Source organism: Prionailurus viverrinus, chromosome X (genome assembly GCF_022837055.1).
Source record: "Prionailurus viverrinus isolate Anna chromosome X, UM_Priviv_1.0, whole genome shotgun sequence".
Taxonomy (NCBI): domain Eukaryota; kingdom Metazoa; phylum Chordata; class Mammalia; order Carnivora; family Felidae; genus Prionailurus; species Prionailurus viverrinus.
The window spans coordinates 38,616,979-38,641,752 of NC_062579.1; the positions used below are offsets into that span (position 1 = coordinate 38,616,979).

At 39.4% G+C, this 24,774-nt stretch overlaps 1 protein-coding gene across 5 annotated transcripts in view; it reads left to right on the forward strand.

Annotated features, from left to right (window-relative positions):
- Positions 1-24,774, forward strand: part of ZNF81 (zinc finger protein 81) — a 90,084-nt gene that overhangs the window by 4,771 nt on the left and 60,539 nt on the right. For all 5 annotated transcript variants that reach the window (XM_047844547.1, XM_047844544.1, XM_047844545.1 and 2 more), the window contains one exon: positions 1,515-1,753. In XM_047844547.1, the coding sequence (XP_047700503.1) occupies positions 1,682-1,753 (72 nt within the window). In that variant the 5' untranslated portion in view covers positions 1,515-1,681. The remainder of the gene's footprint in view (positions 1-1,514; positions 1,754-24,774) is intronic.

The following is a 24,774-nucleotide window of genomic DNA, read 5'->3' on the forward strand; positions in this document are numbered from 1 at the left end:
CTCCAGGCTCTGAGCTGTCAGCACAGAGCCCAGTGTGGGGCTTGAACTCACGAACAGCGAGATCGTGACCTGAGCTGAAGTTGGACACTTCATCAACTGAGCCACCCAGGTGCCCCTATATTGAACATCTTATACTATGATCAGACAATGTAGCCTGTCAATTCCCAGTATAAAAACATCTACCAGATTTCCTTCCTGGCCAAACTATTTGGTGGAATTTTATAAAAGTTAATGCGCATAAGAAAAGAAAGCATAGTCCTTCTTTCTTTGGTATAACATGTTTATGTATTTAAAATTCAACTTGATCATGCCTTTTATTTTACTCCTTATTTACTTTCTTGTTGCCTCTTTATCCCATTTCTTATTTTTGTTGTCTTTCTTACTTCTGTTCCTCTTCATTTTATAAAGGATACTTTCCCTTTCCTACCAAGAATGACTAAATCTATAGTGCTTCCATTAGTTGATCAGAATAAAATTGTTCCTCAACATAGACACAGAGACATCCTCTCCTCCCTAGACCCCGTAAAAGGAGAAACAGTTTTACCTCTGAATATTTTGAAGTAATTAAAACATTATAGTCCCAGGCTATTAATATTTTTCTTATGGCATATCTCTTCTGTTTTAAGAAACTTTCCTCTTTTTTATTCCAAACCGCAGTCATGTTTTCAACATCTGTTAAACAGAACCATGTTTATTTTAAGCCGACCACACAAAAGGTACTGTGTTGTAGTGTTGAGAATGTGAGCTTTGAAGCCAGGTAGACTGGGTTTGACTTAACATCACTAAATCCCTGTTTCTGTGTGCATAAAATGAAATAATAATGATTATGGCAACATGTAGGGGACAGGATTGTTGTGCAAATTCAGGGAGGTATCTGCTTTTGCATATTCCATGATTCCGTGTAATCACAATGCTTGCTAATATGAATTAAATGTTTTACTTGGGCCAGCCTGGTGCTAAGTGTCTTATGAACAGCACTGCATTTAATTTTCACAGCCTCATGAGGTAGTTTTGACTCATTTTGAAAAGAAAATGAAGAAACATTTTTTGACATGTTTATTTTTGAGGGAGTGCAAGTGGAGGAGGGGCAGAGAGTGGGGGACAGAGGATCTGAAGCCGGCTCCCCGCTGACAGCAGTAGGCTAGCCCAATGTGGGGCTCAAACCCACAAACTGCATGATCATGACCGGAGCCGAAGTCGGACACTCAACCGACTGAGCTACCCAGGTGCCCCTTTTAATTTTTTAAAAATATTTTTGAGAGAGAGAAAATGAAGAAACATTTTTATACTCTCGTAGCTAAAAGTTGGCAGAGCTAGAATGTAAGCCTTTATTAATTTTAATCTAAATCTCATGGTCTTGCTCATATTCCATTTTGACGAATAACCAGAATCGATATTGACTGGACTTTGTCTACCCCGCAGTATCCAGTGCCAGGAACTGTACTTGGGTGCCTCCAGGAAGTGTTCGTGGGGTGACTGCTGAATGACTGACTATGTGGACTCTGTCTTTCCAGGTTTCTTGGAGTCTCTCTTGAGCCCGTGGGCCAGACCCCATAGCGGAGGCTGCAGAAACTTCCTTCCGGCCCCAGCAGCTCTGTTTGAGTCCACGGACCCCACCTGGCTTCCGGCTCTTGGGAGGAGCATCAGGAAGAGAGCTGGAGGGCTGAGGCCCAGCGGGAACATGCCAGCCAACCAGAGCTCTCCCGGGCCATCCCTGGCTCTGGCTGTGGGGAGATGTGACAACCCGTGTGAGGTGAGGAGGAAAGGGTGCCCAGGGGCAGGAATTCATCCAGAATGAAAGATAGTATCTGATTATTTTAATTTGTACAACTTGTATTTTAATCAAGCAGCATAATGAGGGAATTTTAATTGGTCATTCCTTTCCCTTGTGTGAATTTCCTTCTCTTGTCTATTGCTGTTTTATTTATCTTAGCTTATGGACTTTTTTAAATTGAGCTATAATTAACATAGGATATTCTATTAGTTTCAGATGTACAACATATTGATTGGAAAGTTTTATACATTACTAAATACCACAATAAGTGTACTCACCATCTGTCACCATACAATGTTATTACAGTATTACTGACTCTATTCCCTATGCTGTACTTTTCATCCCTGTGACTTATTTATTTTATATCTAGAGGTTTGTACCTCTTACTCCCCCTTATCTATTTTGCTCATTTCCCCATTGACCTCTCCTCTGGCAACCACCAGTTTGTTCTCTGTCTTTAAGAATCTGTTTGTTTTGGTTTTTGGGTTGTTCGTTTTGTTTTGTTCTTAAGATTCCACAGATAAGTGAAATCCTATGGTATTTGACTTTCTCTGTCTGACTTATTTCACTTAGCATAATAGCCTCTAGGTCCATTCGTGTTGTCATAAATGGTGAGATTTCATTCTTTTTTAAAAGATTTTATTTTTAAGTAATCTCTACACCCAGTGTGGGGCTCAAACCCACAGCCCCGAGATCGAGAGTCACACATGCCACTGACTGAGCCAGCTAGGTGCATCAAGATTTCATTCGTTTTTATGGCTGAGTAATATTCTATTGTTTATGGGGTGTGTGTGTGTGTGTGTGTGTGTACCACATCTTCTTTATCCATTCATCTATTGACAGACACTTGGGTTGCTTCCTTATCTTGACTATTGTAAATAATGCTGCAATAAACATAGGGGTGCATATATCTTTTTGAATAAGTATTTTCATTGTCTTTGGGTAAATACACAGTAGTGGAATCAGTGGATCATATGGTAGTTCTATTTTTAATTTTTTGAGTAATTAAATTACTGTCTTCCAAAGTGGTAGTACCCATTTACATTCCCACTAACAGCGCACGAAGTTTCCCTTTTCTCCACATCATCACCGACACTTATTTGATTCTAGCCATTCTGACTGGTGTCAGGTTACATCTCATTGTGGTTTTGATTTGCACTTTCCTGATGATTAGTGATGTTGAGCATCTTTTCATGTGCCTGTTGGCCATCTGGATGTCTTTTTTGGGAAGATGTCTATGTAGGTCCTCTGCCTAGATTTGAATCAGATTACTTGGACCTTTTTGGTGTTGAATTGTATAAGTCCTTTATATATTTTGGATATTAACCCCTTATTGGATATGTATTTTTAAGTATCCTCTCCTATTCGCTAGGTTGCCTTCTTGTTTTGTTGATGGTTTCCTTTGCTGTGCAAAACCTTTTTATTTTGGTATAGTCCCAGTAGTTTATTTTTGCTTTTGTTTCTTTTGCCTCAGGAGAAATATCCATAAATATGGATTAGTGCCTGTGTTTTCTTTTAGAAGTTTTATGGTTTCAGGTCTTACATTTAGGTTTTCAATCCATTTTGAGTTTATTTTGCATACATTGTAAGAAAGTGGCCCATTTTCGTTCTTTTGCATGTAGCTGTCCAGTTTTCCCAGTACCATTTACTGAAAAAGACAGTCTTTTCCCTATTCTATATTCTTACCTCCCTTTGTTATAGACCAATTGACCGTATACATGTGGGTTTATTTTTGGGCTCTCTTTCCTGTTCCATTGATCTGTGTGTCAGGTTTTCTGTCAGTACTATGATATTTTGATTATTACAGCTTCGTAGTAGATCTTGAAATCCAGGATTGTGAAACCTCCAGCTTAGTTCTTCTTTCTTACGGCTGCTTTGGCTATTTGGTGTCTTGTGGTTCCGTACAAATTTTAGGAATATTTATTCTAGTTCTGTGGAAATTGTTGCTATTTTGAAGGGATTGCATTGAATCTATAGCTCACTTTGGGTAATGTGGACATTTTAAAAATATTAATTCTTCCAAACCATGATCTGAGAGTATCTTTCCTTTTGTTTGTGTCATTTTCTTTTTTCAGTTTTTTTAAGTTTACTTATTTATTTGAGAGAGACAGAGACAACACGAATGGGGAAGGGGCAGAGAGAGAGAATGAGAGAGAATCCCAAGCAGGCTCCATGCTGCCAGCGCAGAACTCGATGTGGGGTTTGAACTCATGAAACTGTGAGGTCATGACCTGAGCCAAAATAAGAGTCAGATGCTTAACCTTCTGAGCTACCTGGCGCCCCTGGTGGTGTTATTTTCTTTTCTTTTTTTCTTTTTTTTTTTTTTTTTTAATCATCAATGTTTTATAGTTTGCAGAGTACAGATCATTTACCTCCTTGGTAAAATTTTTTCCTAGGTATTTTATTCTTTTTTGGTACAATTGTAAATGGGATTGTTTTCTCAATTTCTTTTTTGGCTACTTCATTATTAGTATATAGAGATGCAACAGATTTCTATATATGGATTTTGTATTCTGTAGCTTTACTGAATTTATTTTTCAGTTCTACTGGTTTTTTGGTGAAGTCTTTATAGAGTTTTCTATATAGAGTATCATGTCATCTGCAAATAGTGGTATTTTACTTCTTCTTTACTCATTTGGCTGCCTTTTATGTCTTTTTTCTTGTCTGATTGCTGTGGTTAGGACTTTCAGTACTATGTTGAATAAAAGTGGTGAGAGTGGACATCCTTGTCTTGTTCCTGATCTTAGAGGAAAAGCTTTCAGTTTCTTACCATTAACTATGATGTTAGCTGTGGGTTTTTCATGTATGGCCTTTATTATGTTGAAGCATGTTTCCTCTAAACCCACTTTATTGAGAGTTTTTATTATGAATGAATACTGTATTTTGTCAAATGCTTTTTCTGCATTTATTGAAATGATCATATAGTTTTTATCTTTTCTCTTGTTAATGTGATATATGGAATAAATTTCACTTGATTATGGGTTAGGATTTTAATATATTGTTGGATTCCATTTGCTAATATTTTGTTGAGGATTTTTGCATCTATGTTCATCAGAAATATTGGCCTGTATTTTTCTTTTTTTGTAGTGTCCTTGTCTGGTTTTGGTATCAGGGAAATGCTGGCCTTGTATGATGAACTTGGAAGTTTTCTTCCCCCTTCTATTTTTTGGAATAGTTTGAGAATAGGTAGTAACTCTTTTTTAAACATTTCACCTGTGAAGCCATCTGGTCCTGGACTTTTGTTTGTTGGGTGTTTTTTGATTACTGATTCAGTTTAATTGCTGATAATTAGTCTGTTCATATTTTCTGTTTCTTTTGGATCCAATTTTGGGAGATCATATGTTTCTAGGAATGTATCTAGTTCTTCTTGCTTGTCCAATTTGTTGGAATGTAATTTTTGATAATATTCTCTTACGATCCTTTGTATTTCTGTGATGTCGCTTGTTACTTCTTCTTTTTCTTTTCTGGTTTTATTTGTTTGAATATTCTTTTTTCTTGATGAGTATGATTCAAGGTTTATAAATTTTGTTGATCTTTTCAAAGAACCAGCTCTTGGTTTCATTGATCTTTTCTATTGGGTTTTTTTTTTTTTTTGGTCTTTATCCCATTTATTTCAGGTCTAATATTTATTATTTCCTTCCTTCCCTAGCTTTGGGCTTTGTTTGTTCTTCTTTCTCTAGCTCCTTTAGATGTAAGGTTAGGTTGTTTACTTGAAATTTTTCTTGCTTCTTGAGGTAGGCTTGTATCTCTATAAACTTCCCTCTTAGAGGTGCTTTTGCTGAGTCCCAAAGATTTTGGACCATAGTGTTTTCATTTTCATCTGTCTGTATGTATTTTTTGATTTCCTCTTTGATTTCTTGGTTGAACTATTTGTGGCTTAGTAGCATGTTGTTTAGCCTCCATGTGTTTGTGTTCTTTCCAGAGTGTTTCTACTTGATTTCTAGTTTCATAGCTTATGGTTTTTTTAAAGTTTTTTTTTTTAATATTAAGTTTCATGACCCTTTATGGTTCTTGTATATTTTTGTGAATATTTTTTGCCACTTTGTAATTTGAAATTAGTTTTTTGTTTTATTTACAAGTGGTAAAGGGTGTCAAACAGTTCTGTAAGTCGTATTTTATTTTATTTCATTTTTAATGTTTATTTTTTCTCTTATTTTTTTAATGTTTATTTTTGAGAGAGGGAGAGAGAGAGAAAGAGAGTGTGAGTGGGGGACAGGTAGAGAGAGAGGGGGACACAGAATGTGAAGCAGGCTCCACAGGATGCCTCTCAGCTGTCAGCACAGGGCCCTACTGATGCTGTCAGCACAGGGCCCTACGTGGGGCTCTAACTCATGAACCATGAGATCATGACCTGAGCTGAAGTCGAATGCTTAACTGACTGAGCCACCCAGGAACCCCTACTTACACGTTTTTAACTTTTTTTTTTCCATTATAACCCAGTACAGTTACTATAATGACCTGGATTTTGTAGTTTAAGTTCCTCTGAAGTTTGATGGGTTTTTTTGTATACTGTGATTCCCTCTTTACTGCCAGCCAGTTGGCTCCAGAATACTGTTCCTTTCAGGAACAAGCTTTTTTAATTGTTTTAAATGTTTGTTTATTTTTGAGAGAGAGAAAGAGAGAGCGAGAGCATGACCATGAGTAGGGGATGAGCAGAGAGAGAGGGAGACAGAATCTGAAGCAGGCTCTGCGCTGGCAGCAGAGAGCCCGAGGTGGAGCTCAAACTCATGAACCCCGTGAGATCATGACCTGAGCCAAAGTCAGAAGCTTAACCCACTGAGCCAACCAGGTGCCCCAAATGTTTGTTTATTTTAGAGAAAGAGAGACAGACAGAGCATGAGCAGGGGAGGGACAGAGAGAGAGGGAGACCCAAAATCCGAAGCAGGCTCCAGGCTGCTTTGTTTCTGCCAGATTCCAGCTTGCTGGAGGCAAACATTCTTAATCTTTTCAATGGATTCAATTTTTTTTTTAAGTTTTGGCTTAAATTATCTGTTGACTTTCCATTATGGAAGGTGGAGATTTAGCTTTTCCATACACCCCCACCAACATAAACGTTTGCCTATAAATACTGTTTCGATCAGATTCATCATAAGTGTTTATTACTGTGACTATTTAGAGTTGGATCACATAGTGTCTATGCTGTGATTACTGTTTCCGCACAACTCTTTCTTTTCCCTGGAATTAATAATTTTCTGGTTTAGTCATTTCTTTGCTTTACTAGATACATATCAATGATTCAAGTCCAGATTCTTCACAGTTGTTTAAATCTCCTCTCTGCATATTCAGACATATTAGGTAATAATCATAATGACAATAATTATAAACACTCATGTCATGTTTACCATGTGCCAGCAGTGTTATATGCACACAACATATACTAACGCATCTTCATAACAACCTCCTGGAGCTGGTTGACTTGCTGAAGACTGGTCAGGTAGCTCTCAGCTTCACCCGCAGCTATTACCTTGGTAATACATTTGCCATCCCCTAAACAATCTTTCTTACCTCTGTCTTGTGTCCTATCCCCTTTCCCGGGGATCCTCTGCCTTCTTTCCTGTTTCCTGGGTCCTGTGTCTTCCTCTTTCTTGATTTACCCCCTCATTTTGTGGGAGTACATTCTTCAGTCTATCCCTGAGAATGGATGCATGACAGGTAGATTTTATGAAACTTTGTATGTTTGACAATTCCATGCAAGAATATATTATTTACTATCTATAATTGTATAAGTACATTTATAGAAATAAAAAAGTAATACATGCCATGGAAATATACTTACTTGACCTTGACACTAAAATATATCTTTTTGGCTGATTATAGAATTCTAGGTTGGAAATCATTTTTGTGCAGAATTTTATTGTTAATTTTTTTTAATGTTTATTCATTTTTGAGAGACAGGGAGCATGAGTGGGGGTGGGGAGGTACAGAGAGAGGGAGACACAGAATCTGAAGCAGGCTCCAGGCTCCGAGGTGTTAGCACAGAGCTCAAAGCAGGGCTCTGACCCACAAACCACAAGATCATGACCTGAGCCGAAGTCGGATGCTTAACTGACTGAGCTACCCAGGTGCCACAATTGTGCAGAGTTTTAAAAGCCTAGTTTCCAGTCTAGTCCTTTTCTATTCACGCACACATTTTTCTCAGCTTTACAGAAAAACGGTTATTTGGTTGTTGATTCTCCATTTTAAAAAATTCTTTGTTCTGATTTTCATTTCTTTTTCTTTTGTTCTCTTTTCTAGTTGTTTTTTTTAAAAAAATTATCTCCCAGGTCTTCTTTTGTGTTGCTCATTAATACTTATATTTTTATTTCAAATAGCTCTTTTTATTTTCAGAATATTTTTAATTTAAGAGAGGGAGAAAGAGAGCAGGGGAGAGGGGCAGAGGGCGAGAGAGAGAGAGAGAGAGAGAGAGAGAGAGAGAGAGAACGCATCTTAAGCAGATTCCACGCTCAGCATGGAGCCCAACACAGGGCTCGATCCCATGACCCTGGGATCATGACCTGAGCTGAAATCAAGAGTCGATGCTCAACCAACTGAGCCACCCAGGTGCCCCCTGTTTTCAGAATTTTATAAAGGCTTTATCAGTGTAGTGTCTTATCAGTCTAAGGATATTAGTAATAGTTTTTTAGTTTAATTTTTTGAATAATGATATGGACACATGGCTCAAAAGTTAAAAAAATATAAAACTGTATACAATTTAAAAATGTAAAAGTGTACAGTCTAAATTCTCTTACCATCTTTCTCCTCTCAGCTTGGTTCTCTCTAATATATTCTAACCAATTTAGTTACTTTTCTCTGAATGATTAGGGTTTTTTATGTAAATAAAAGCAGCTGTGAACACATTCTTACTTTATCCTTTTTATTTCATGAATGGTGGCCTACTAAACATATCAGTTTTATTAATTTTAAGTCTTTTGGTGAAATACAGTATGAATTACAAACAATGCTGCCATGAACACTTTTTATCATGTCTCTTCATGTACATGTGTACCCCTGTCTCTTAACTATATATATAGGGGTGGAGTTAATGGGTCATAGCTTAAGCCTATATGTAAAATTTTTTATTGTAAAATACATCTTACATACATACAGAAAAGTGTACAAAACACACATGTATAGCTCAGTGATTTTTCACGATAGGTCTAGAAAGTATCCTTACTCAGCATTCCAGGATCTCCCTACTCCCAAAGATAACTACTACCCTGACTTTTACAATAATCACTTCCATTAAGAGGATCACAAGCCTCAGGGTAGGAGAAGAAATAGACAAGATAGGACTTATATAAGAATATATAAAGACTTGTATAAGAATATATAAAGAACAACAAAACAGTAAGAAAAAGCAGACTACCCAGTAGTTCAGAGACTTTATTTGAACAGACACGTAACCAAAGAAGATGCACAAATAGCTAATAAACACCTGAGAAGGGGCTCAATCTCATTAGTCATTAGGGAAATGCACAATTTCAACCACAATGTAATACCACTACACTGTCACCAGAATCGCTAAGATTAAGAAGACTGACAATGACAAGTGTTGAGTGGATAAAGAGCCATATCAGTGGCTCATATGCTCGTGTCAGCGCATACAGCTGTTGATACATTAGCTTATATCTGCAGTTCTGTGCTGCTGGTGGGGCTATAAATTGGCACAGTCTCTTTGGAAGACATTTTAGCCTTCTTCCTCCAAGCATGTGTAGACCATATGAGGAAACAATTCTCCCAGGAAAATGTGCAACAGAAACCCTTGGCTGATGTACCAGGACTCGTGTATAAATGCTTCCTGTAGCATTACTTGCAACAGCCAGAACCTAGAAATAGCTTAAATGTCTATTAACAGTAGACTGGTTAAATAAAGTGAACATACTTTGAGTAAAAGAAGCCAGACACAAACAAATTTGTGTTATTTCAATTTGCATAAAGTTTAAGGCAGGCCAAAAAAATCTGTATTGTACAGGGGTGTATGGTGAGGTTGTCGAACTAGAAAGTAAATCAAGGAAGTGGTTACCATCAGAGGTAGGACAGTGGTTTTCTTGATTGGCGGGAGTTAGGGGTCGGGGAGAGGAAAGAGGCATGAGGAACGCTTCTGGGCAAGGAACTAGCACTGTTCTGTTTCCACACTAGGGTGAGAATTAGTCGGTATTTGCCTTGAATAATCAGTAAGCCAAATATTTATGTTTCATATGTTTTTACATGAATAGTATATTTCATAATAAAATCTTTTGAAAAGAAAATTTTTTTTTAAGTTTTTAACTTTAATTCCAGTATCGTTAATATACATATTAGTTTCAGCTGTACAATATATGATACAGCAATTCTGTACATTACTCAGGATCAGGATCATCAGGATAAGTGTACTCTTTAAACCTCTTCACCTATTTAACCCAACCCCTCACCCACCTCCCCTCTGGTAACCATCGGTTTGTTCTCTATAGTTGAGAGTCTCTTTCTTGATTTGTCTCTCTCTCTTCTTTTTTCCTGTGCGCATTTGTTTTGATTCTTAAATTCCACATATAAGTGAAATCATATGGTATTTGCCTTTCTCTGACTGGGTTTTTTCACTTAGCATTATACTTTCTAGATCCATCCATGTTGTTGCAAATGGCAAGATTTCATTCTTTTTTATGGCTGAGTAATATTCCTGTGTGTGTGTGTGTGTGTGTGTGTGTGTGTGTGTTTGTGTGTGTGTGTGTATACCACATCTTTTTTATCCATTCATCTATGGGTGGACACTTGGGCTGCTTCCATAATTTGGCTATTGTAGATAATGCTGCTATAAACAGAGGGGTGCCTGTATCCCTTTGAATTAGTGTTTTTGTATTTTGGGGGGAAATATCCAGTAGTGCAATTACTGAATCATAGGGTAGTTCTATGAGGAACATTTACACTGTTTTCCACAGTGGCTGTACCAGTTTGCATTCCCACCAACAGTGTATGACTATACCCTCTAATTTTGACCCCAGTCTCCCATATACCCTTTGCAAAGGCAGATGCACACACACGCACGCACACACTCACACACTCACACCTCTATATCCATTTTTGAGTTTTCAATATTTGCTTTTCCTACTTAATAAATCTTGGTGATCATTCAGTGTTAGTAGATGTAATGAGTTACATATTCTTTTTAAAGACTGAATTGAAATCTTACTCTAATATGTGGATATATCAAAATATAACCAGTCTCCTCTTTGTGGACATTTAAGATATATCCAATCTTTTGCTATTACAAACAGTGCTGCAATGAAAATCCTTATACATATTTCACTTGACACAAAAGGGAGTGTTTTTAAAGAGAAATATCTGCAAATGGAATTCTCAGAAGAAATTAATAATGCATTTTCATTTTTTTATTTTTGGAGAAAGAGAGCATGCACGAGTGAGTGAGAGGGGCAGAGGGAGGGAGAGAGAGAGAGAGAGAGAGAGAGAGAGAGAGAGAATCTTAAGCAGGTTCCACACTCAGCACAGAGCTCAGCTTGGGGCTTGATCCCATGACACTCGGATCATGACCTGAGCTGAAGTCAAGAGTCGGACACTCAGCTGACCAAGCCACCCAGGCACCCTGGCATTTTGGCCTTCCTTATGGTTTCTATCAGTTACAGAAGAGTGCCTGTTTTTACCATACCCGGTGGAGTACAGTGTCTTGTCATATTTGTTTTTTCTTTTGGGCACATTAGATAGATGAAAACATGGTGTCTCCGTATGGATCTAATTTGCATTATGGATCTAATTTGCATTACTCTCAGTATGGCCAAAGTTAAATATATTTGACTGTGTTAAAAGAGCCATTTATATTATTTTTCCTGTGCTGATTTTAAATTTTCTTTGCCCATTTTTCTATTAGGTTGTTGCCATTTTTTAGATGTTTATTTATTTTGAGAGAGAGAGACAGACAGACAGAGAGAGAGAGAAAGAATGCGAGCAGGGAATGGGCAGGGAGAGAGGGAGAGAGAATCCCAAGCAGGCTCCTTTCTGTCAGCATAGAGCCTGATGCAGGCTCAATCTCACAACCATGAGATCATGACCTGTGCCAAAATAAAAAGTTGGACACTTAACCAACTGAGCTACCCAGGCACCCCTAGGTTGTTGCTATTTGTATCTTAAGGAGAGTAGCTCTTTGTCTTTTATAGGAGACCCAAATATTTGTCCTCATTTGTCTCTTAAATGAAAATTTTGGTGTTTTCTCCAGGTATTTTACATAATTGTGTTTATGAATCTTTTATGTCTTCCAAGTTCTGTATCATAACTAGGAAGGCTTTCCCCAATGCTCAGCCATGCTTGAGCAGTTTTTTTTTTCAGTACTTTAATGTTTTTACCTTTAACCTCTACTTCTCTATCTAGATTTTCGGTGGTTGTTTTAAAGCCTTAGGTAGGAATCCATTTTTATTAAACACTTATTTATTATTGAGAGACAGAGAGAGACAGACCGTGAGCAGGGGAGGGGCAGAGAGAGAGAGAGAGACACAGAATCTGAAGCAGGCTCCAGGCACAGAGCCCGGTGTGGGGCTCAGACCCACGAACCATGAGATCGTGACCTGAACTAAAGTCAGACGCTTAACTGAGCCACCCAGGCACCCCAAGGTAGAGATCCATTTTCATTTTCTTCAAGATGCCTATTGATCTGTCCCAACACCATTTATTGAATGACCTATATTTTCCCCACTAACATACAATACTACATTAGTATATGTATATATTCTAATATGTAACTCTGGGTGTATTTATGGACCTTATTCTGTTCCATTGATCTAATAATAGTCATAATCTTTGTGATTCTAATTCCCCTATATTTATAATTTATTCTAATAGATTGTAGGACTAAGTCTCTGATTACCCTTCTTTATCAGAAATATACTGTACTCTTGATTGTTTTAATTTCTGTACACAATTTATAATCAGCTTGCCAAATTTAAAAACATATCTCCTTGCTGTTGTCAGTGAGCTTGCATTACATTTATATTTTAAGGTAGAATCATTTGTCCCTTTATGACGATTCAGATTTCCTGCTAAAGAATAAGGTATGTCATCTATATTTTTTCAAGTAATCTTTGCATTTCCCATTAGTGTGTTAATATTTTCTTCAAATATATTCTTGACATCAGTTTTTGTTTCTATCATCTAAAGGAAAAATAACAATGCAAATATATGAGTGTATATCATCACAAATTGGACCTGAAATTATAATTCTATACACAAGAGGTAGTTGGAGAGTGGGTAAAAGGAAAAACAAAGAATACTGTGGTTCTCTTATTCTTTTGTTTTTTTGTTTTAATGTTTGTTTATTTTTGAGAGAGAGAAAGTGTAAGTCAGGGAGGTGCATAGAGAGAGGAGGACAGTGGATCTGAATTGGGCCCTGATGTGGGGCTCGAACTCATGAACTGTGAGATCCTAACCTGAGCCAAAGTCAGATGCTCAACTGACTGAGCCACCTAGGTGCCCCTCTGTTATTCTTATTATGATAAAGATATAGATATTGCTAGAGCTTGTTAGAGAAACATACATATAACTATGGTCTTATGCTGGAATAAGTGAGCAGAAAAATGAAAATAGAATGGGTAATTTTCAAATGAGCATTAAATAGGGAAACACCCAAAAGTTGATTTGTCAAGGTGATTAAAAGAAACGAAAAGAACTATATAAATAGCAGAAATCAGTCCTAGTGTTATAGTAATCACATATTATGAATGCATTAAAATCATTCCTTAAAAGAAAGAGATTCTCAGACTGGATGGGAAAGAAAAGCAAAAACCGTCCAAGGTCAAGCATTATTTTATAAACTCTAGTTACACTTAAAATGAAAAGATGGAGGAAATGTGAAAATAAAGGAATAGAAAATGATAGGCTTGGCAAATAAGAACCAGTAGAAACGTGGAGCTGCATTTTTAATATCAGACCAGAGGGAATGGAAGGTGAAATATATCACAAGGGATGAAGGTAAATGGTTCAAACTATTAAATGCTAAGAAATATAAAAATGATCAACACCCTTAAAGCTGATGATATATATCCTTAAAGTATGTAAAATTGAAACTAGCAGAAGTAGTTGGGGCGCCTGGGTGGCTCAGTCGGTTGGGCGTCCAACTTCAGCTCAGGTCATGATCTCGTGGTCTGTGAGTTCGAGCCCCACATTGGGCTCTGTGCTGACAGCTCAGAGCCTGGAGCCTGTTTCAGATTCTGTGTCTCCCTCTTTCTCTTTCCTCTCCCGCTCATGCTCCGTCTCTCTCTTCTCAAAAATAAATAAACGTTAAAAAAAAAAAAAAGAAACTAGCAGAAGTAGTTAATTCTACCCTTAGCCATTTTAACCTACCCTTGGTCACACAAAGCAAAATAATCTAAAGCTTTGCTATAATGTAGGTGGTGATATTCTACAACCACAGAGAATTAAAAATAAAAAGCAAAAAGCTAGCAAAAATAAATAATATCTGCAAACATTAAAATATTTTACATGAATATGTTTTTAATTTTTTTTAACATTTATTTATTTTTTGAGAGACTGAGGAAGACAGAGTGCGAGCAGGGGAGAGGCAGAGAGAGAGGGAGACACAGAATCCGAAGCAGGCTCCAGGCTCTGAGCTGTCAGCACAGAGGCCGACGTGGGGCTTAAACCTGTGAACCATGGGATCATGATCTGAGCCGAAGTCAGATATTTAACTGACTGAGCCACCCAGGAGCTTCTACATGAATATGTTTTAAATAGAAAACAATTTTACAAAAGACATAGAGGGTGTCTTCGCTCGAGCTGTCATAATAAAATACCTTAGACCTGGTGGCTTAAGCAACAATATTTTTCCCTTACAATTCTCAGGACTGGAAGTCGGAGATTCTGATGCCAGCAGGTTGGGTTCTAGTGAGGACCTGGCATGTAGGTAACCATCGTCTCACTTTCTTCACGTGATCTCTTCTTTGTGTGCACGCGGACGGGAATTGCAGAGAGCCAACAGGTTCTCTGGTGTTTCTTCCTATAAGGGCAGTCATATTAAAGGCCCCAGTCTAATCCCATCATTAGGGCCCCATCCTCATAAGGTCATGTGTTCATTACCTTCCAAAGGCCATATCTCTGCATACCAAGTCATTGGGATCAGGGCTTCAACATAGGAATTTTAGGGGGACACAAGCATCCAGTCCATAACAGGTGAGCTTCAAGTGGCACATTTTTAAGTTTATGCAGTAAAGCAAAACTTGTAGGTAGAGGGAAAATGATAGGGTTGAATGCCTTTACATCTGCCCTCCCTGTGCCCATGAACTTTCCTTTCTGTTAAAAAGAAATGAGCTCCCCACTGAACCCCTTCCCACCCCCCATATAGGTATCTCCTCTCTTTCCTGTATCATCACCTTTCCTCTTCTGTGCTGGTACCTTCCCAAAGCATATAACGTGCAGTCACATTTGTCATGTCAAAAATTCTCCCCTCGACTCCTGATCCACTTCCAGCCAAGGTGTTTCACCAGATAAGTAATTCCTGTAAGCTCACAGACAAGACCTTCTGTTCTATATATGTTTAATGTCCTCTCCTGTTGGTTGGGTTTTTGGCCAGGGACTTGGTTCCTCAAACTGGGGTTGGGGGTGTCACTCCCCCTATAGCCCTCCCCCATTGTACCGTTCCTCTCTGCCCATCCTAGGAGTCTCAGTTAACCCAACCTCCCAGCCCTCAACTCTTTGTTTCTTGGGCTCCAAGCCTCCATTCTCCCTACATACTCTATATCCCTGTGAGAATCCTGCTTTCCCTAGGGTCTATTATACTTTCTGTTTAATGTTTTGGTACAGAAGCCTGACCAAGGGAACACCCGCTACAGATCAGTCTCGCTTGTGCATAGTGACGGGGCAATTATAAATGAAATATTATCAAACGGAATCTAGCAGTTCCTTAAAAATGCTTTCTTTCTGAGCACATGGTTCAATATTATGAAATCTGTAGGTAATTCACCATATTAACATACCATTGGAGAAAAGTGATTTGATAAAATTCAACATCCATTCTTGATTTTAAAAAGTATCGAAGTTGAGCATTTCACACTTCAGTTCCTTCCCCAGACTCACAGTAGGGATTGTCACTGACACAATGGGGTTTGATTAATGACATCCAGAATTCTTCATTTTGAATTGAGTCCTTTATCTTTATATATTGCCTTCCTGTGTCTTGTTTCATACTTTTCCAGAATTCTCCTCTGACTGATATTAAAATGGAGACCTTGCTTCTTTTTTGTGGATGTGTCTTTATACATTGATGATGTCCAGAATTCTTTATTTTGGATTGAGTCTTTTATTTAGAAAGTGTCTTCCTCTGTCTTATTTAATTTTGTTGTCCCAGAATTCTCTTCTGATTGATATTAAAATGGAGACCTTGCTTCCTTTCTGCTGGCATTTGCTCATCCTTTTTATCATTATCACTCTGAGTCGTTTTTGTAGAGCATTTTTGCTATACAACATATGAACAGTGTGTTTTATATGTCTTCTAATTTAAAAAAAATGTTTATTTTTGAGAGAGAGAGAGAGAGGGAGAGAGAGAATCCCAAGCAGGCTCCACATTGTGAGCGTAGAGCCCAATGCAGGGCTTGCACCTGCAAACTGTAAGAGCATGACCTGAGCCGAAATCAAGAGTCAGATGCTTTACTGACTGAGCCCACCCAGGTGCCCCTGACGTCTTCTAATTTTAATGCTGCTTTTTAAAATATCTTTCACTACATGGTCTGTTTTGCTTTGTTTTGAGTTCCTTCTAGTAATTTGGGAGGGTTGAATTCTTTTTTGGTTCTTTCAGTGGTTACTATTATAAAAATATAATTAATATTCCAATTATTGAAACAGTATCTACTAACTGCCCAGTATGAGTAATGACAAGATTTGTATACTGCTATTTCAAGAGTTCTTTTATTTGTTGTAAGCTTTCCTTGAATTTTATTTGAGAGCTTGTCTGTTCAATTTGTTTGGGTCAGTCTAGGGACACAAATTATATGTATATTGAATTTCTTGTCTTCCCTGTTTTTGTTGTTTTTTTTCTCTAGAAGATTTTAAAGTCTTCATTTCCACCTCACTTTGTTCATTAGTCATAATTCTTTCTCTGTCCCCTGTTCTCCGGGCAGGAATTGTTCTAGACATCATTTCTATATTATTTCTTGTTTGTTTGTTTTTTCACTTTTTTTTTATTGAGGTCTGCCAATATATTACACCAATTTAAAAAAAAATTTTAATGTTTATTTTTTTTGAGAGAGAGAGACAAAGACAGAGCATGAGCAGGGGAGGGGCAGAAAGAGAGGGGGACACGGAATCCAAAGCAGGCTCCAGGCTCTGAGCTGTCAGCAAAGAGCCCAACGTGGGGCTGGAACTCACGAACTGTGAGATCATGACCTGAGCCGAAGTCAGATGCTTAACTGACTGAGCCACCCAGATGCCCCAGTATTACACCAGTTTTTAACGCAGCTGAAGCAAGTGTCTTTTCAAAGTTGGTTACTTCAAATCAGAATCCACATGAAGTGCACACATTGCATTTTTTTTTTTCAGTTTTTATTTTCATTCCAGTTAGTTAACATACAGTGTTATATTAGGTTCAGCTGTGCAACATAGTGATTCGAACACTTCCATTCATCGCTCGGTGCTCCTCAGGACGAGTGCACTCCTGAATCCCCATCCCTTATTTCACCCATTCCCCGCCCACCCCCCACCTCCCTTCTGGTAACCAGAAGTTTGTTTTCTATAGTTAAGAGTCTGTTTCTTGATTTCTCTCTGTCTCTCTCTGTCTCTCTCTCCCCCTTTGCTCATTTGTCTTGTTTCTTAAATTCCACATAGGAGAGAAATAATATGGTATTTGTCTTTCTCTGACTTATTTCGCTTAGTGTGCTACTCCCTAGCTCCATCCGTGCCATTGCATTTTGTTCCTGTGTCTCTGTCAAGAATGGGAAGGGTCTGAGATTTTATCTACTTGCAAGCTAACAAACAAGCCTGCCACAGTGGCCTGGGTGCTGGCAGAAAACGTGAGACTTCTGGGTCAGAGAAAGAGGACTTAATACCCTTGTGCCAGTTCCCTAAGTCACAGTTCCTATAGGGTGACATGAAGAGGACCACGTGACACTTGCACACACAGTGGGTTACTTAGATTACCCGAATCTTTTTTTTTTTAATGTTTATTTTTGAGAGAGCAAGGGAGCGTGCATGCGTGCGCAAGCAGAGGGAGAAGCTGAGAGAGGGGGACAGAGGATCCAAAATGGGTTCTGCGCTAAAAGCAGCAAGCCCAATGCGGGGCTCGAACCCTCAAACTGCGGGATCATGACCTGAGCCAAAGTTGGGCACTTAACCCACTGAGCCACTTACGTGTCCCCACCTGAGTCTTTTATAATGAGTAGTAAGCAAACCTATCCTTTGCCCTGGAGCGGGGCACACACATGTTCCAAGGCTGTTTGCAATGAGAACATCCTTGAAGTGATAGTCCAGAGCAAAAGGGCAGTCTGTGCTTGTGCCCACAAGACATGTAGAAGTGTGAGAGTCCCATGGAGAATTGTCTCCCAACAGTGTCCACCCCTCATTTCTATATTGTCTTGCCTTCTGCAAATTTTCTCATGAGTACACTATTCCATTGGCCACTCTGATTAATCTGACTGAGGGAGGCTAGGGCCAAATCTGTTGTCTCATGCAGCACTTAGTTGAAGTTATTATCAACAGGACCCTAAGTGGCAGAATGAGGCCGTTGTACAGTATTCTGCTCAACCATGACCTCCAGGGTTCCAGACTCCATCAGCTGAACGTACCCCATAAGTCCTTAAGGTTTACCTTTCAAAGCCAGGTGCTTTTCTCCTTAAGTTTCTGTATTAACCTTTCTGCTTGGCCTGAGACACTAATCCAGGTGCCACAGCATGTATTAGCAATTGCACAGATTCTGCCTTGGCAATTTCATCATCTGTGACAACCCTGGACAGTAAGCTGAGGCTGACCAGAACACCCTCCAAGGCCAAGGTAGTATGATTGATCACCTCAGCTAAAATCAAGGACAAATTTCTTAGCCACCTTTTCTTTTTCTTTTAATTTTTTTTGATGTTTCATTTATTTTTCAGAGAGAGAGAAAGAGAGAGAACACAAGCAGGGGAGGAGCAGAGAGAGAGAGGGAGACACAGAATCCAAAGCAGGCTCCAGGCTCTGAGCTGCCAGCACAGAGCCCAACGCGGGACTCGAACCCAGGAACTGGGAGATCATGACCTGAGCTGAAGTCAGATGCTTAACCGACTGAGCCACTCAGGTGCCCTTCTTAACCACCTTTTCTATGGATGATTCCTGTTATAGGAACAACTTCCCTCAGTGTGCACATAAATACCAAGGCATTGGGGCACCTGGGTGGCTCAGTCAGTTGAGCATCCGACTTCAGCTCAGGTCATGATCTCATACCTCATGGGTTCAAGCCCTGCGTTGGGCTCTGTGCTGACAGCTCAGAGCCTGGAGCTTGCTTCGGATTCTGTGTCTCCCTCTATCTCTGCCCCTAACCTACTCACATTCTGTCTCTGTCTCTCTCAGAAATAAATAAACATTAAAAAATTAAAAAAAACCCACCAAGCCATTTATCCCTCTAGGAAGCTCCTCCTAGCAAACCAAGAGGAGCCTCCTTTTGGAGAGATCTCCAGAATCATTTAAGGGCTACCTGAACTACCAGTCCCTACCGTAAACACTTGCAGGTCACTTATGACCACTCCTAAGATGCAAAGCACTATGATTTTTTTTGAGGGGGGGAAGGCAAGTTAATGTCTGGCTTCCACACATAAAGTACAGTTCCAGGGTGTCCCTCCTGAATGAAAGTGGCATTTACAACAGGTGGAGCCCTCTAAGTAGGACCCCTAGCAGTCAGGGGACACAGGTTGAGATTGCTTCCAATGTGACCTGTCAGCCAGCCGATAGCCTTTACCTGTTAAATACAAAACCGAACAAGAAAGGAGATTGATTTCTGTTCAGGCTGTTGTAGTAAGGAGAGCCCCCAGATCTGAAGATCAGACTGTCTCAGTAGGGTGGTTTTACGTTTTACTCTCATAGGGAGGAGTAGACAAGTTATAGGAGGGCGATGTACAGGTGGGATTGTTTCTGCATTGGGGGAAGTCTCAGCTGAAAAGAAAATGTTTATCTCTGTGTCTAGCTAGTTTAAGTGGGACAGACTGCCAATCTCAGTTAATCATTCATGAGACAAAGAATGGGGAATTGGAAGGTCTGTGTTTGGCCTTTCAGCAGATTCAACAAAAGGAGAAAGGTCTGTGTTTGGCTTTGTCACAGGTAAACTCAGGAGTCTTATGGAGGTTATGAGAACAGGTGGACAGCAAGTCTTATCTAAAGTATATGGAGCAAGGTATTCTTTGCTGTAAGTTATTTCCAAGAATACAAAAGGGTGAGATGATTTCTTAACTGTTGCTATTTTCAGGGCTCAGGTGGAATTCAGCATTCAACATTGTCAGACCCCCTCTTGTTCAAAAGAACCATAAGGTTGTCCTTAAGCAACTTTGTCTGGAAACAAGGTGATGTGAGCAATGCCCGGGTCTATATGATTTTCAGTCCAGATTTGGTCTCCACAGGTAAAATTGTCAGTTCAAATTTGGCCTCTGTATGCAAAGTCAGTTGGAGGAGTAGTTGTTCGTAGGTCTGTTGTTGTTGAATCATTTGTCAAGACTGGCTGAATAGTAGCATTTAAGACTCTGGGAAGGATGCATTCCCAACCGCAAGGGGTAAGATTATAAACAGTAGCCTTCTTGAATTTAGTGATTATTTGGCCTGTGGTGCGTATCCAAGTGTAATGAGATGTGTTGTTGGCTGTGGCACAGATGCCTCCCTGACTAGGAAGGAGGTCAAGAGCTACACTATTCTCCATAATGACTTGGGCCAGTGAGTTTAAATGTACTCAGTGTGCTCCTAAGGTAGAAGTGGTATCATTTATTACTCCGGCAAGGGTTGAGTAGGGATTTTTTTTTCTAGTGGTATAATTCCTTTGGTGGGTGAAATGGCTCTCATAAAGAGATGGTTCCCAGGGGTGCCTGGGTGGCTCAGTTGGTTAAGCGTCTGAATTTGGCTCAGGTCATGATCTCACCATTCGTGAGTTCGAGCCCCGCGTTGGGCTTTCTGCTCTCAGCACAGCCTGCTTCAGATCCTCTGTCTCCCTTTCTCTCTGTCCCTCCCATGCTTGCGTGCTCTCTCTTTCTCAAAAATAAACATTTAAATAAAGAGATGGTGCATAGAGAATTGCTGATTTCCCAGGGAGGTTCAAGGACACCCCATAGTCACCTCATTTTGGAGTGATTGTTTAAGTCTCCAAAGGGACATGTGGTCAGCAGGTGGAGTGGTCATTTTCAACATTTGAAGGTCCCAGACAAGGATTATAAAGACACAGGAAAGATCCATGTGAGGAAGGCAGGGGTAGGCTGGCAGCTATAAAAAAAAGTAGTTTCATAGGGGTCACAGACAGTGTTTGTGTTGTGGGAACTGTTACTTTTTTTTTTAATGTTTCTTTATTTTTGAGAGAGAGAGAGAGACAGAGAGACAGAGTGCGAGTGAGGGGGAAGGGGCAGAGAGAGAGGGAGATAAAGAATCCAAAGCAGGCTCCAAGCTCCGAGCTGTCAGCACAGAGCCTGACGCCAGACTTGAACTCACGAATTGTGAGATCATGACCTGAGCCGAAGTCAGATGCTTAACCGACTGAGCCACCCGGGCACCCCTGGGAACCATTATTAATAAATGGCTGTGGTTAACCTTGGCATGGCCCCTCTGGACAGAAGAGTCTTTAGGGAGAACTAAGCCAAGTCTGTAAGGCTGATCGGAAAGTGGTAGAGGACAAAATGGTAGTTATCAGGGATGAAGAGGGCTCCTATATATTTTTTTATACCCGATCCTGAGGAAGTGAGTTGTGGAGTTGGGAGATTTCAAGAGAAGCATTAATTATGTTGGGGAATAAGGTATAGTTAGTATATACCGAAAGGTTGGGGTTGATGGTGTGGGGTGGTTTAAATACCAGTATGGACCACTAAGGGCAGACAGGATGTGCTGAGGGGAATGGTTGATTAGATTGTTGGTCCTGAGGGTCTGATGAAGGATGAGACATGCTTGAGTGCAGTATAACAGTTGAAAATCGAACAAGGGATTTCATCTTCTTTGTTCATACGGTGGGGATGTAAAGGGGAGAGGACCACCATGAGGGGCCAATTCACCTTACAGGGTTGGATCGAGAGATGGTTGGGTTAGAGGTCAATGGAAGAGAAGGAGAGATACAGAAAGATGCATAATGCCAGAGGTTAATTTTGGCTGAAACAAACCCAAATTCTAATTTTGCTTAAGTGTAATATTTGATGCTAAAACTTCTTAAACAACCTATACATAAACTTTTTAAACCTCAGCCAACTTTGATTACAGCAAATAAAATTCCCTTTCTGTGAACTTTCTACAACTTTTGGTGTCCATTCAGGTTTTGTCCTGCGTTTTCCTCTTTCTCATTCTGGAACAACCAGTCATTTTACTTTAGGAAAAACTGCTTGCTTTTTCCTTAACAGAAACATACCCTGCATACCTTGCATACAGAATTATCCCTCTCTGCCACTCTTGCTCCTAGCAGAATCTCATTCACATATTATTGATTATGACTTTTTTCTTTTTGAGAGAAAGGGCACAAGTGAGCAAGGGGCAGAGAGAGAGAGAATCCCACAATGGGGCAGAGAGAGAGAGAGAGAGAGAGGGAGAAAGAGAAGTGGGGAAAAAAAGAGAGGCAAACCAGAAAACAGACTCTCAACTATACAGAACAAAGGGTTGCTGGAGGGGAGGTGGGTGGGGGGATGGGCTAAATGGATGATGGGGATTAAGGAGGGCACTTGTTATGATGAGCACTGGGTGTTATATGTAAGTGATGAATCACTAAATTCTACACCTGAAACTAATATTACACTGTATGTTAATGAACTGGAATTTAAATAAAAACTTGGAAAAAGGAAGAGTGGACATGGCTATAGCATTAAAAAGCTGAAATCCATCAGTAATCTAAGAGCTTCCTTTCAAATGATACTCTACATCAAAAAATTGAGATTGAACAGGAACAAACATACATTTTTATTCTGCTTGGGTAATTCTTTCTAAATTTTCCCAGGTTTATTGGGTAACCTTTGAGCTCACCTGATGTAGGGCTCATGCTTACCCAATGCAGGGCAGGAGATGACCTGATGTGGGACTCGAACTCATGAACTGTGAGATCATGACCTGAGTCGAAGTCAGATGCTTAACGACTGAGCCACCCAGACGCCCTGTTTACAACTTTTAACTGCAATAGCTTCTATTTCACAGAGAAAACCAGGGGCTGTGAATAACTGTGAATTGTCTGCCTGCATCAACATTTTGTAGCCAACCAGCAGGTCTTATGAATATACATCTCACAGTTTTTCATAGCATTCACATCCTTGGTAGTACAACTTCTCACAGTGGCAAAACCAAACATGTTCATTGACAGAATCAATATATGTAACCTCCCTGCACCATATAAAAATAAGTTGCAAAAGGTATATAAACTTAAAATTAATCTTAATGTTTCAGTTTTATGTCTTATCTAGAAATGATACAGGTGTCTAACGAATATCCATTAACATAAGTCCAAGGTTACAATAAGTTACCTAAAGATATTGGAAACTATCTTTAAGCTAACACACTACAAAACATAATTACTGTTGAAATACAGTTTGTCAGAAAGGTGGTTCAATTTGGTTAAATACAGATTTATATATTTCATAACCTTAAACCTCTGATAGATGTGATGCTAGTTTATGCACTCAGTAAACGTGGGTAAATTTAGAAAGAATTACCCAAGCAGAATAAAAATGTATGTTTATTCCTTTTCAATCTCAATTTTTGATGTAGGGAATCGTTTGAAAGGAAGCTCTTAGATCACTCATGGATTTCAGCTTTTTAATGCTATAGCCATGTCCACTGTTTTTTTTTTTTTTTCCTTTTTCAAGTTTTTGTTTAAATTCCAGTTTGTTAACATACAGTGTAATTTCATACAGTGTAGTTTCAGGTGTAGAATTTAGTGATTCATCACTTACATATAACACCCGGTGCTCATCATAACAAGTGCCCTCCTTAATCCCCATCACCCATTTAGCCCGTCCCCCCACCCACCTCCCCTCCAGCATCCCTCAGTTTGTTCTGTATAGTTGAGAGTCTGTTTTCTGGTTTGCCTCCCTTCCCCGCCCCCCACCATGTTCATCTGTTTTGTTTCTTAAATTCCACATATGAGTGAAATCATATAGTGTTTGTCTTTGACTTAATTATTTCATTCAACATTATACTCTCTAATTCCATTCACATTGTTGCAAATGACAATATTTCATTCTTTTTTTATGGCTAAGTAATATTCCATTATATATATACCACATCTTCTTTATCCATTCACCAGTCGATGGACACTTGGGCTCTTTCCATAATTTGGGTATTGTTGACAGTGCTGCTATAAACATCGGGGTGCATGTACCCCTTCAAAGCAGTATTTTTGTATCCTTTGGGTAAATACAAGTGAGATTTCTGGATCATAGAGTAGTTCTAGTTTTAACTTTTTGAGGAAACTCTATACTGTTCTCCAGAGTGGCTGCAGCAGTTTGCATTCCTACCAGCAGTGCGAGAGGGTTCCCCTTTTTCCGCATTCTCGCCAGTGGACCTGTTGTTTCCTGTTAATTTTAGCTATTCTGACAGGTGTGAGGTGGTATCTCATTGTACTTTTGATTTGTATTTCCCTGATGATGAGTGATGTTGAGCATATTTTCATGAGTCTGTTAGCCATCTGGATGTCTTCTTTGGAAAAATGTCTATTCATGTCTTCTGCCTAGCCATGTCCATTCTTTTTTTTTTAAATTTAGTTATTTATCTTTCAGAGAGAGTGAGCACATAAGCAGGGGAGGGGCAGAGAGAGAGAGGGAGACACAGAATCTGAAGCAGGCTCCAGGCTCTGCGCTGTCAGCACAGAGCCTGATGCGGGGCTCGAACTCATCAACGGTAAGGTTGTGACCCGAGCTGAAGTTGGATGCTCA